General features: G+C 41.2%; 1 protein-coding gene across 7 annotated transcripts in view; it reads right to left on the bottom strand.

Annotated features, from left to right (window-relative positions):
* Window positions 1-803: 803 nt before the first annotated feature.
* Window positions 804-12,764, bottom strand: part of Trip4 (thyroid hormone receptor interactor 4) — a 76,408-nt gene continuing 64,447 nt past the window's right edge. For 6 of the 7 annotated variants that reach the window (XM_076576535.1, XM_076576533.1, XM_076576532.1 and 3 more), the window contains exons 12-13: window positions 8,608-8,710; window positions 804-1,104 (exon numbers count right to left, since the gene is read on the bottom strand). In XM_076576535.1, coding sequence (XP_076432650.1) covers window positions 1,037-1,104; window positions 8,608-8,710 — 171 coding nt within the window. In that variant the 3' untranslated portion in view covers window positions 804-1,036. The remainder of the gene's footprint in view (window positions 1,105-8,607; window positions 8,711-12,764) is intronic. The other variant, XM_076576534.1, reaches the window with a different exon arrangement.

Genomic DNA, 12,764 nt, shown 5'->3' on the forward strand with positions numbered 1-12,764 from the left:
CGGAAGAGCCTCAAAACAAGGCTTCCTGAGAAGGGCTAAAGGGACAGCGAAAACCCTCACTTGAAACCAACCCTTGTTTTCCCAGTCACAGCTTTTCAGGATATTGATGGTATAAAAAGGCTTGCTTTCAACATTAGAGGGTTTTAGATGTATTTACTGAGAGGATTGTATTTTCCAATTTTTCTCTAATTGTCCCATCTGCGTGATGCTTTTGCAACACCAGCAAAATCAACAAGGCAGCTTCAGGCTGCCTTAGCAGGTGGCTGCAAGCTTCCTGCTTCCCAGTCTAAGCTATTCTTGTCCTGACCTCTCAAACTAAAGAACAAATGGAAGTATGTCTTTGTGTTATCTTTTCCAAAAAACGTATCTTCATGTTATCTCTTCCAAAACAAAAAAATCTGCTAATAATGGTAATTCTAGCTTTTCACTCCGACAGATTTGGATTAGAAGCTGGGCATGGTGGCTTTGGTCTGTACATATAGCACTTAAGGGGCTTTGGCAGGAGGACGGCTGTGAGTTCCAGGCAAGCGTGGGTCACAGTCTCAACATGTCAACTGCAGAACATTTGGTAAGAACATTTCACATCACTATAGGCTTATATTAAACAAAGATTCCTCAAACATCCTCATATTTCCTATTCTATTTCGAGGAAAAACTTTTTAATTCAAGAATCTCTTGTAAAATTGTTAACCTAGATTAAGATTTCCCTAACTACAAATACAAATCTCACAAAGGAAAATAATTTCCATTTTGTTCCTTTCTCTTTTGAATTTGTTTCCAAGAAAAATATCAAAGACCTAGAATTTTTAAAATGAGTTTTTATAAATAATGTATTCAAAGATTTTTGGCCCACTACATAAAGAATCCCACCTTGTAAGAAAAATATACAGATTTGGTTAGAGTTTAAATCCTCAGAGGCTGAAGCCTGGTGTCACATCAAGCCTTCAGTTTTCTACCACTTCAATCCCAAAGGACCAGCGGATGGCAATTTAGTCCCCAAGACTCCACTATGCTGTATGGTTCCTTTTTTCCTGGGTCAGACAGCTTTCTTCTGCTTCATTAACCCCTTCTTTGCTCCTTGATGGATCTTGGAATCCAGTTTCCCTGTAAGAGAAAAAAGAAGTCTCACTCATTATTTATTTTTATATTTGCATTGCAAATCTTTCCTGGCCTCCGAGGTCTTCTGGTTACTGTGTTCCTGTCACATTCAATTATTTTGCTTCAGGATGCTGGACACTTCCAAACTTCAGAGTTTTATTTTCTAAGAAGAAAGCAGTGGGAATGCTGTACACACACACACACACACACACACACACACACACACACACACACGGGGGGGGGGGGGGGGAGAGGAAAATATTTATCTAAATATTATTTCTAATTTTGTACTTTAGGGTGTCTGATACTAAGACAGACTTTTTTTTTTTTTTTTTTTAAGAATACAGACATGTAGATAAGCAGAGACAAAACAAGAGAAGATAGAATAAGGGCATGCCACAAAGAAATGCCCTTCACACAGTGGGAAACCCATTCCACTGACCTGTTAACTAGCTGAGTACAAAGGATGACCCTCCCTCACAGTGGGAAAAGCAGTTCAGCTCACCCTTTTGCTGCCTCATACTTAACAGGGGGAGTGACCTGAAATAGTGGAGTAGAATCCACATAAATGCTTTCCTGACAAAGGGTCCCTATCACCAGTTAAGGGGGGTAAAGGTCAGAGATTATATGGCTCTTCTAAGTGTTAAACTTAGAAAACAAGCAGAACTACCTAGTGTTATGATTTTTGCTATAATCTGTACTCTGGAGGCAGAGGCAGGAGGATCCTGTATATTCCAGACCAGGCTGGTCTACATAGCAAGTTCTTGGCCAGTCAGCTACATAGTATGCCTCTGCTTCAAAAAATAACAAACAAAACAAAGCCCTCTCGTGTCTCAAGTGATCCAAATGAGAAGTCCTTCAGTGATGTGATCTTTGAACTGACTCCTCCATCTACCAGAATATAGCTTAGTTCAGTGCTAGAAGCCTTTGAAAGCATCTATTTCACGAAGAAAAATTTTAGAGTTCCTGTTTGTCTGGTCTTCGAAAAAAGCTTACAAATTTCTTTTCTCCAACAAAAAGCCTCAGTTAAGTCAATAGTGACACTGGTGATGATGCTAAGAATAGAAAATACTTCATTTCAGTTTTAGCACTAAAAATATAAAATAAAGAGTCCTGGATACAGGGCAGCCAGGTATACTGTGGGCACACACCCCGAACACCACTGCCACTCAGATGGTGTTCTTTTCACTTGTGGAGCGATCGCTGTGACAGAAAGAGCACTCACTAGAAGCTAGTTAATACCTGTACAAACCGGACAAGTCATTCAGCCTTTCTGGATTTCAGTGGCCTTACTTGTCCAATTAAGATAAGAATCAAGTTCTGACCACTGCACAAGGATACTGGAGAGAACCAGCCTCAGCCCTACAAGCTTCCCTCAGGCCTCTTTCCCTAGTGGTTCAGGGCTGCACCTGCTTCCAGAACAGCAGTGCACCTTCTCCTGTGCTACCCGAATGCTGTCCACAATGGTCACAACACTGCTGACTTTAATTTGGGCCTTAGAATATGGGGCATTCCCAGTGATTTAGAAGTTCTCTCATCCTATACGCTGCCTAGCTGGGAATGTGAACGTGACAGCAAGCTGGCAAAGAGCCCTATTTCAAGACAAATTTTCTTTTGTCTCCCTCGTAGTACTGAAGTGACTGTCAATTGGTAGGTGGTCAATAAACACTTCCATCAAATAAATTAAACAGAAGTTGGAAACAGACTAACAGTTCAAGGCCAGACTCCACTATACAGTGAATGAAAGGCCAACCTGGGCCATATGAGACCCTGCCTCAAAAACAAAACAAACAAGCACAGAAAACAAAGCCAAATAATGCAAATTTTAAATCCTTGGTATAACAGACTACTAAGTAATCCAAAGCAGCGGATAAAAAGTGTTAGTACTAAGGTAGGGGTAAACATCAAGTCTTCTTCAGACTTTAGGACAAGCTATGTGAGAGTTTAGAATCTAATGAAGACTTCGATACTCATTTCTTGGTATTGCCATAGCTCTGAAGACTCATTACTCAGGCCTCTTCCTCAGATTCCTCTAGCTGTGTAATGATAAGGATGTTACCTAGTCATTTCTATCCTCAACTTTTTTCAACTAAAAGAAAAAGATGTACCACATACTACTAAAGACCTTTTTCAGTGCCATTATATTGTGTCCTGAAAATAAAATCTAAATTGGAAATCTGTTCCTGGAGACAATCAGATAACGAACAAGGAATAGAAGAACAATCAGAAACATGAATAAAATATAATTTGTAGGGGCTGTCTCACACCTACAATCCTAACTCTCAAGAGAGTGAGGCAGGGCGGCCTTGAGTTCAATGTCAGGCTAGGTTACACAGTGCATCTGAGGTCAACCTAGACTATACAGTAAGACCCTAGAGACCCTATCTCAAAAAAAAAACAAAAACAAAAACAAAAAACAAAACCCACCCCAAACCGTCTATGGCCATACCATACTAAACATGCCCAATCTTGTCTGATCTTGGAAGCTAACCAGGGTCAGGCCTGGTTAGTAACTGGATGGGAGACCACCTGGGAAAATCTAGTGCTGTAAGCTTAAAATAAACAAACAAGCAAACAACAACCCAAACCCTCACAACTTCCCTAAACCTGTTTACTCAACTGTAAAAACTAAAGGGGGGGGGATCTACTAACTCACAGAGTTGTTAAGATTATAGCTAAGCCACCCTCCTGAATGCTTAAGGGAAGTTCCTTGTCTGTGTATCCTGAATAATGGGCGTTAACAGCTTAGATGCAAGATTGTAAAACATCAGTAGCGAACTTCTGCCCTCCGGGGTCCTCCCATTGTGCTGTAAGCCTGTATTTAAGACCTCCTTCCCCCTTCAAGAAATGACATTCGACATTTAAAATTAATATATATGAGTCACATGAGCAAAGTGTATAGTCACAAGGTCAAGCTGAACGTGGCAGACAAACCACATGTGATGGACAAGCTGCACGTGGCAAAAACATAATTTTTCCCTAGAGGCATATACAAATAAAAATAACCAGTTATGATAAAAAAAAAAAAAAGATTATAGCTAGAGGGTGGAGAGATGGCTCAGCGGTTAAGACCATTGGCTACTCTTCCAGAGGACCCAGGTTCAATTCCCAGCACCCACATGGTAGCTCACAACTGTCTGTAACTCCTGTTCTAGGGGATCTGATACCCTCACACAGACATACATGCATATAAAACACCAATGTAAAAAGAAAGAGAAGGAAAAAAAAGATTATAGTTAACATGTGCTTTCTACAGACTAGGCACCATGCTAAGTATTTTACATACACTAAGTCATTTAATCAACTAATTGAAATAATAGCTGTCTTTGTATTTGTGGGGTTTTGGCTTTAGAATCCTCACAAATATCAAACTCCATAGATGTTATGTGAGTCTCTTATATAAGATGGTATGAGGGGCTGGAGAGATGGCTCAGAGGTTAAGAGCACTGACTGCTCTTCCAGAGGTCCTGAGTTCAATTCCCAGCAACCACATGGTGGCTCACAACCATCTGTAATGAGATCTGGCGCCCTCTTCTGTATATATAATAAATAAATAAATCTTTAAAAAAAAAAAAAAAAAAAAAAAAAAAGATGGTATGAGGCTTGCATACATTCTACATCTTCCTGTATAATTTAAATTCTCTATAGATTGTCATACGTAATACTATGTAAATGCTTTGTGAATAATTTTGTTTTGATTTGCAAAGGGAGGGGGGAGACAATTTTTGAGACAGGGTTTCTCTGTGTAGTCCTGGCTATCCTGGAACTGTAGACCAGGCTGGTCTTGAACTCACAGAAATCTGCCTGCCTCTGCCTCCTGAGTGCTATGAATAAAGGCATGTGCCACCACTGCCCAGGTTTGTTTGTTTTTTTTTAAGATCTACTTTTATTTTATGTGAGTGTTTTTGCCTATGTGTATGTATGTGCCCACAAAGCCCAGAACAAAGTATCAGGTGCCCTGGAACTGGAGTAAGAGACAGTTTTGAGCTGCTATATGGGTGCTAGAAATGGAATCTCTGTCCCCTCAAGAGCATCAAGAGCTCTTAACTCAGCCAAGTGGTGATGGCGCATACCCTTAATCCCAACACTCAGAAGGTAGAGGCAGGTGGCCTGAGTTCAAGGCCAGCCTGGTCTACAGACCGAGTTCTAGGACAGCCAGGGCTACACAGAGAAACTCTGTCTCAAAAAACAAACAAACAAACAAACAAACGAAAAAAAAAAAAAAGGAATAGAGCTATGAACCATGGAACCATCTCTCCAGCCCTGGTTTTTGTTGTGAGAAAATCTCTCACCTAGCCAAAGCTGTCTCCAACTTGCTGTACCATTGAAGATGTGCCTGGACTTCCGGAGGACCTTCTACCTCCATGACCCAAGTACCAGAATTACACATATGTGCCAACTTAACTGGAAACAGTTGTTACACTTTATTGCTTAGGAAATAATGACAAGGGAAAAAACTGCCTATGTCTGTATAGACCCAACATTTTCCCCACATTGTTTTCAATATTTGGGTGGCCGAGTCTGTGGATTGGAACCTATAGATAATAGCTGCGGAGCCGGCCCGGTGGGTAGCATGCCTGCTCTGCAAGCATGAGGACCTGAGATCAGATCCCAGCACCATGGAAAAGCTGGCATGGTGACGGGCATCTGCAATCCCAGTGCTGGGGAGCTGAGGTAGGTGGATGCCAGGGAATCACTGGCCAACTACTTTAGCCAAGATGGCAAGCTCCAGGTTCAGTGAAATATTCTATCTCAAAAATAAGGTGGAAAAAGGTTAATACAACTAAAAATCCAGATGTCAGGGAACAAGGATTTCTAGGCCATTCCCAAGAATCAAAAATTCTTTTATTAACTGAGCTGCTTAAGAAAGCTAGACTAGCGTCAGCAATCTGTGAACTCTTAACAATCCAGGACCTTGCATATCTGTAACATCTAACAAAATGACTCTTAAGAGCAGGAACTCGTAAGCTAACTAGGGTTGATAAAGCAAAGAATTCAAGATTCTTACAGGAAGGGACAGACAGTATGGCAACCTTAAGCCTTATCTTTTATTTTACATGTTATGTATGTATGTAGATATGTATTCATATATGCATATATGTATTTGTATGGCACATGCATGCCCATGTAACACTGTATACACGTTGTCAAGGAAGATTTGCAGGACTAGATTCTTTACTTCTTCCATATGGAGATCAAACATGGGTTGGTTTTTTGTTTGTTTGTTTGTTTGTTTTTGTTTTTGTTTTTTTCCCCGAGACAGGGTTTCTCTATGAAACAGTCCTGGCTGTCCTGAATTCACAGAGATCCACCAGGCTCTGCCTCCTGAGTGCTGGGATTAAAGGTGTGCACCACCACCACCACCACCACCACCACCACCACCACCACCACCACCACCACCACCGCCTGGCTCAAACGTGGGTTTTTAGGCTCATCAGTGAACATCCCTATCAGTTGAGCCACCACAGTGGTCTGGAGCCTAGTCTTTTTAAGATGTGGACTCTAAGCTGGGCATTATGGTATACACCTATAATCTTAGCATTTTGAAGGTAGAGCCAGGAGGGTTGGAGTTCAGGGTCATTCTTAGCTAACCTAGTAAGTTTAATGCCAGCCTGGGCTATGAGACTGGCAAAGACTTGGGCCAATATAGTGAAGGTACAATACATTCTTTCACAGAGTAGAAATAATCTTTAGTTTTCTGCATTTCCCCAATATTTTTACATTTATTAGCTAAAGCATTTCAGTGTTTAACCACATCCTCTATCACAGAACCTAGAAGAATAAAATCACTAAGCCTGGAGATACACATCTGTAATTTCAACACTTAAGAGGGTGAGGCAGGAGAATTGCTGTGAATTCTATGCCAGTCTGGGAGACATAGTGAGACTGTCTCAAAACCAAACCAAACAAAACATATCAAGTCATGTACAACAAGTGGGAAAGAAGTCACAAGGGAAAAGCATTACGTCATGATTCCGATAGCCCTCACAGAGATTTTCATGTGTTTCATAAGACATAAGTCAGTCATTTTTTACAGTTTGGGGTTGGAGAGATGGCTCAGAGGTTAAGAGCACTGGCTGCTCTTCGAGAGGACCCAGGTTCAATTCCCAACTCACAACTGTCTGTAACTCCAGTTCTAAGGGCTCCAACACCCTCATACAGACAAGGCAAGACACCAATGCACACAAAATAAAAATAAATCTTAAATAAACAGAATTAACTTTCTGAGACAGGAGCTCATGAACCTCAGGCTAGCCTTCCTGGCTTTTTTTTTTTTTTAGACAAGCTTTCCTTGTAACAGCATAGGTTGCCCTGGAAATCTCTATGTAGTGTGATTCTCATGAACTTCTGATCCTCAAGCTTCTACCTCCCTAGTGTTGGGATTATTGATATGTACTATACCACACCCAGCTAACACAAGCCATTTTTTTGTAGTGTTTTGTTTTGAGACAGTCTTATTATAAAGTACAGCTATCTTCAAACTTATCATCTCCTGCCACAGCCTCCCAAATGCTGAGATTATAGACTTGTAATATCATTCACTCATCAATTTTTGTTTTTTTGAGACAGGGTTTTTCTGTGTAACAGTCCTGGCTGTCCTGGAACTCACTCTGTAGCCCAGGCTGGCCTCGAACTCACAGAGATCACCTGCCTCTGTCTCCCAGTGCTGGGATTAAAGGTGTGTGCTACCATCGCCCAGCACTTCCAGTGCTCTTAACCACTAATCCATCTCTCCAGCACCTTTAATTTTTTTTCTTCTGGTTTTTCAAAATAGGGTTTCTCTGTGTAACAGCCCTGGCTGTCCTGAACTAGCTATGTAGACCAGGCTGGCCTTGAACTCATAGAGATCCACCTGCCTCTGCCTTCTGAGTGCTGGGATTACAGGCATATGTGACCATGCTCAGCAATTTTTTTTTTTTAATATTTAATGGAATAGAATCCTAGATGAAAAGTTTAGAGCAACTCACCACCATGCCAATAACTGTACACCAAGGTATACTTTGGAAAAGCTAAACTATAGTAAATATAACATTAATTTCAATAAACATAATTATCTTCCACTGCTAAGGACGACACCAGACACAGAAGAACAGTGTGTTGTGGAATATTTCTTCACACTGTATGCAGATGTGTCATTGTGATTGGTGTAATAAAGAGCTGAATGGCCAATACCTAGACAGGAAGAGGTTAGGTGGAACCTCTGGGGACAGAGAGGATTCTGAGAAGGAGAAAGGCGAAGTTGACAACCAGACAAGGAGGAAGGAAATGGGTAATATGGAGATGAGGTAATGCCACATGGCAGAACATAGATTAATATAAATGGGTTAATTTAAGTTATAAGAGCTAGTGGGACCAGCCTAAGCTAATGGTCAAACTTTCATAATTGAGAAGTATCCGTGTTGTTATTTGTGAGCTGGCAGCCGACAATAAAGCTTACTACAACAGTGTTTTGAAATTTAGACAAGTAAGATGCAAGAGAAAATGAGATCATCAAAGATGGTGACTTACAGATTTTAGGATTTCCTTTAATAGGAAACTTCACAACCATTTCCTGGGGATTTTTGCAGATGAAAACAAATGGAGAATCAGACTCTTGACTGATGTCTGGGAACTGAAAGATAAAAAAAAATTCAGGCTAGTTGGGACAGATTTGTCATTTTAAGGAGATCAAGGAAGAGCCCAGATTTTACCTCAATCCTGACGACAGTACTCTCTGGTTCACAGACCAGGAGGGGGCCATACTCAACAATAACTGAACTCCAGCTTTCTAAGGTTTGAACATGGTATTACATCTATTGCCTGCCATCTCGGGCTTCTTAGAGTGGAATCAGCTTCCTAAACAAAGGATGCCTGACATTTCTCCAGGAGGATGAGAACTAACTACTCTTAACAAAGGCAGGTATGAGAGTCTCAGATCTCCTGGAACGCTGGGCAGCACCTTAGGTTCAACTCAATGGATGTCCTGGAAGACTTAAGGAAATTCTGTCAGAAAAAGTATACACAACCATCTTCTCACAGGGGAAGGAAGATGATTCATTCTGAAAGGTATGACATATAAAGGCTGTTCAGCTGGATACATTCCAGATAATCAATAGAACAATTCTGAAGTCATATCACAACACAAATTTACATGAATACTCACGAGTTTGTTTTTTGGTTTCTTTTTTGTTATTTTGCAAATGCAGACATGGAACCCAAAGACTATGCTAGCTACATAATGACAGGTTAGATAACCATTATAAATCGGCAGAAATGTTCTCTAGAAATACCCAAACGATCTGATGTTTCATTGTTTTTATCTTGGGATGTCTAACCTACATGTCTGATAAATGACTGATAGGCATCTGGATCAGACTTAATTACCAAAGAAGATCTTTTCCCAGTAACTACTATCAAAAATAGAACATTATTTTCTACTCTTACTCACCCGTTAAGATCTATCCTCTCAGAATCTAAAGGTCTAGATCCAAGAGTCTTTCTGGGCATGGTGGTTCATGCCTGTAGTCCCAACACTTGGTTAATGGAAGTAAGAGGAAGAAGCGTTAAGGGCCAGCCTTGGCTACATAGTTTGTTTGAGACTAGTCTATGCTACATAAGATTCTGTGTCAAAAAAACAATGACAATAAACAAAGAAACAAAACACAGGGCTGGGGAAGCCAGGCGTGTTGGCACACATCTTCAATCCCAGCAATAGAAGGCAGAGACAGGCTGGTCTCTGTAGTCTGAGGCCAACATGGTCGACATAGTGAGCTCTAGGCCAGCCAGGGCTGTATAATGAGACCCTGTCTAAAGGAAACAAAGAAAGAGAAAGCCTGACAGTCCACATTAGACAGCGGTTTCACAGAAAATTCCAATGTGTCTATAACTGGTGGAAGCATGAATGCTTAAATTTCTTTACTGACCTCACTATCCAGAGTGTAAGTGATGCTGTGGGAAAATCACAGAGAATTTTCCAAATGTTTGGTCCTCCCCATAGAACACGGCCTTCAGTGAGGCAGATGTGGCATGTATCCTGATAAAATGTGAACTTAATATCAAGTATCAGCCACAAAAGTCATATTCATCAAAAAAATGAAAATATTCACAAAAGAGGAGCTGGGAGGATGGATCAGTAGGCACACTGAGGCGAGTGAAGATCTGTAGTAGAAAATTTTAAGCTGTGTTACTTTTTTCATGTTGCATTAACTCTGTGAACCTGTCCAAAACACCTGTTGGTCTAATAAAGAACTGGCCAATAGCAAGGCAGGAGAAAGGACAGGCGGGGCTGGCAGGCAGAGAGTACATAGAGAAGGAGAAAACTGGAGGGAGATCTAAGATCTAGCAGCCAGAGGAGGAGGACCACTCCAGGGGCCAGCCACCCAGCTACACACACACAGCAAGCCACGGAGTAAGAGTAAGATTTACAGAAATTAGAGAAAAGGAAAAGCCCAGAGGTAAAAGGTAGTCAGAATAATTTAAATTAAGGAAAGATGGCTAGAAACTAAACCAAGCCAAGGCTGGGCATTCATAATTAAGGATAAGCCTCCGTGTGTAATTTATTTGGAAGCTGGGTGGAGGGCCCCCCAAAAATAATAAAACAACAACAAAGATCCATTCAGCTCACTGGCCAACAAGCCCAGTTAAATCAATGAGCTCCAGGTTCTGAGGACAACTTCCTCTCAAAGAGATTGACGGGGGACTGAAGAAAACCAGTATGTGCAGGCCAAGAGACAGATTCGTGTGAGCTGGTTCTTGTCTTCCACCTTGTTTCGGGGCCAGGGTCTCTCTTGTTATTTCTGATGCTGAACTGCATTCATAGGTTTCACTCTTCTCCCCTGGGCAAAGCCAGAGCTATGACTGCAGATGTGAGCTGACACATCTGGCTTCTTACGTGGTGATGGAACTCCGGCGATCATGACTGAGCCACAAGCCTCTACCCACTGAACCACTTCCATGCCCTGTACTTATTATTTATTTGTTTGTTTTTAATTTTTATTACTTTATATTTTATGTATGAGTGCTCTGCTTGCCAGTAGAGGGCATCAGATCCTATTATAGATGGTTGTGAGCCACCATGTGGTTGCTGGGAATTGAACTCAGGACCTCTGGAAGAGCAGCCAGTGCTTTAACTACTCCAACCCCTATTTCAGTTTTTGAGACAGGGTTCTTTCTACATAGCCCTGGTGTCCTGGAACTCACTATGTGGACCAGGCTGGCCTCCAAAGATCTGTCTGCTTCTGTGAGTACTAGGATTAAAGGTGTGCACAATAACCAGCTATTCTTAATCTACTATGCAATTATTTCTGTAAAGGTCACTGCTGACTTCCATGTTGCTAACTTAAATGATCAGTTCTTGGTTTTCATCTTAATTATACTATCGTGGATCAGGCGGTTGTGGCTCACGCCTTTAATCCCAGCACTCAGGAGGCAGAAGCAGGCAGATCCCTGAGTTTGAGGCCAGCTTGGTCTACAGAGCAAGTTCTAGGACAGCCAGGGTTATACAGAGAAACCTTGTCTCAACAAAAAAAGAGAATTTGACAGGCTGCCTCTGCCTCCCAAATAAATGCTGGGATTAAATTAGGGATGTGCTACCACATCTGGATAGCGCATTTATTTAGCGCATACATCTTTATGGTATTAGGATCAAACCCAAAGACTCCCATATGGTAAGCAAATACTCCAACATTGAACTATATCTCTACCTGACAGAAGTTTCTATTCCTATCTTGAACATGGTCCCCACTTAACTTCCAGGGTATCGTTTTCTTCCTGGTTTTCCTACTTACTGGCTGTTTCTCCTCTTCCAGCCTTAAAGTGCTGCAGAGTAGCAGAGATCTTTCCCTGCATTTATAGTCTGTAAAGATTTTCCAAGGTCCTGGAAATGCAAATCAAAACCATAAGGAAGACTGCTCAACAGGGAAAGACACTTACTGCTAAGCCAAATGCCCTGAGTTGTTCTCTGACCTCCATGCATGCATTGTAATGTACGCCCCACCACATGCACACACAAAAACAAAAAATCTGAGACACCATCTCATACTCACTAAGATGGCTACATGTGACAAAAGCATGAGGCAGATGGCAGGAAAGGTATGACGACGCTAGAACCTTCTGCAGTGCAGGTGTAAATGGAAAGTGGTACAGCCACAGTGGAAAATAGTTTGGAGGCTCCTCAAAAGGTTCAGCGGAGAATTATCATTATCCCCAGTAGCCAGAAAAGAAATGAAAAGAATCTCACACAGGTATTTGTACAGTAATGTTCAAAGCAACATTATCTAACAACCCAGTGACAGCTGAATAAACAATATTCAGAATATGTAGAATCTACCTATATCAGAGTATTTTTCAGTCTGAGAAAGGAAGAAAATTCTGAAACATTCTACAACGTGGACAAACCATGGAAACAGTATAAATGAAATAAGACACAAAAAGACAAATTCTGCATGATCTACTTCAATAAGATACTTAGAAGAGGCCAAGTCACATGGATAGAAAGTATAATAGGGGCACTTAGATGGCAAGAGGGTAAAAGCACTTATCAAGCCCACACGCAAAGGTAGACGAAGCTAGGTGTGGTGGCTCAAGCTTTTAATTCCAGCATTTGGAGGCAGAGGTAGATGGATCTTTATGAGTTCTAGACCTACTGAATTTACATGGACAATTCCAGTACACAGGCTGTCTCAAAA

Source organism: Peromyscus maniculatus, chromosome 7 (genome assembly GCF_049852395.1).
Source record: "Peromyscus maniculatus bairdii isolate BWxNUB_F1_BW_parent chromosome 7, HU_Pman_BW_mat_3.1, whole genome shotgun sequence".
NCBI lineage: Eukaryota > Metazoa > Chordata > Mammalia > Rodentia > Cricetidae > Peromyscus > Peromyscus maniculatus.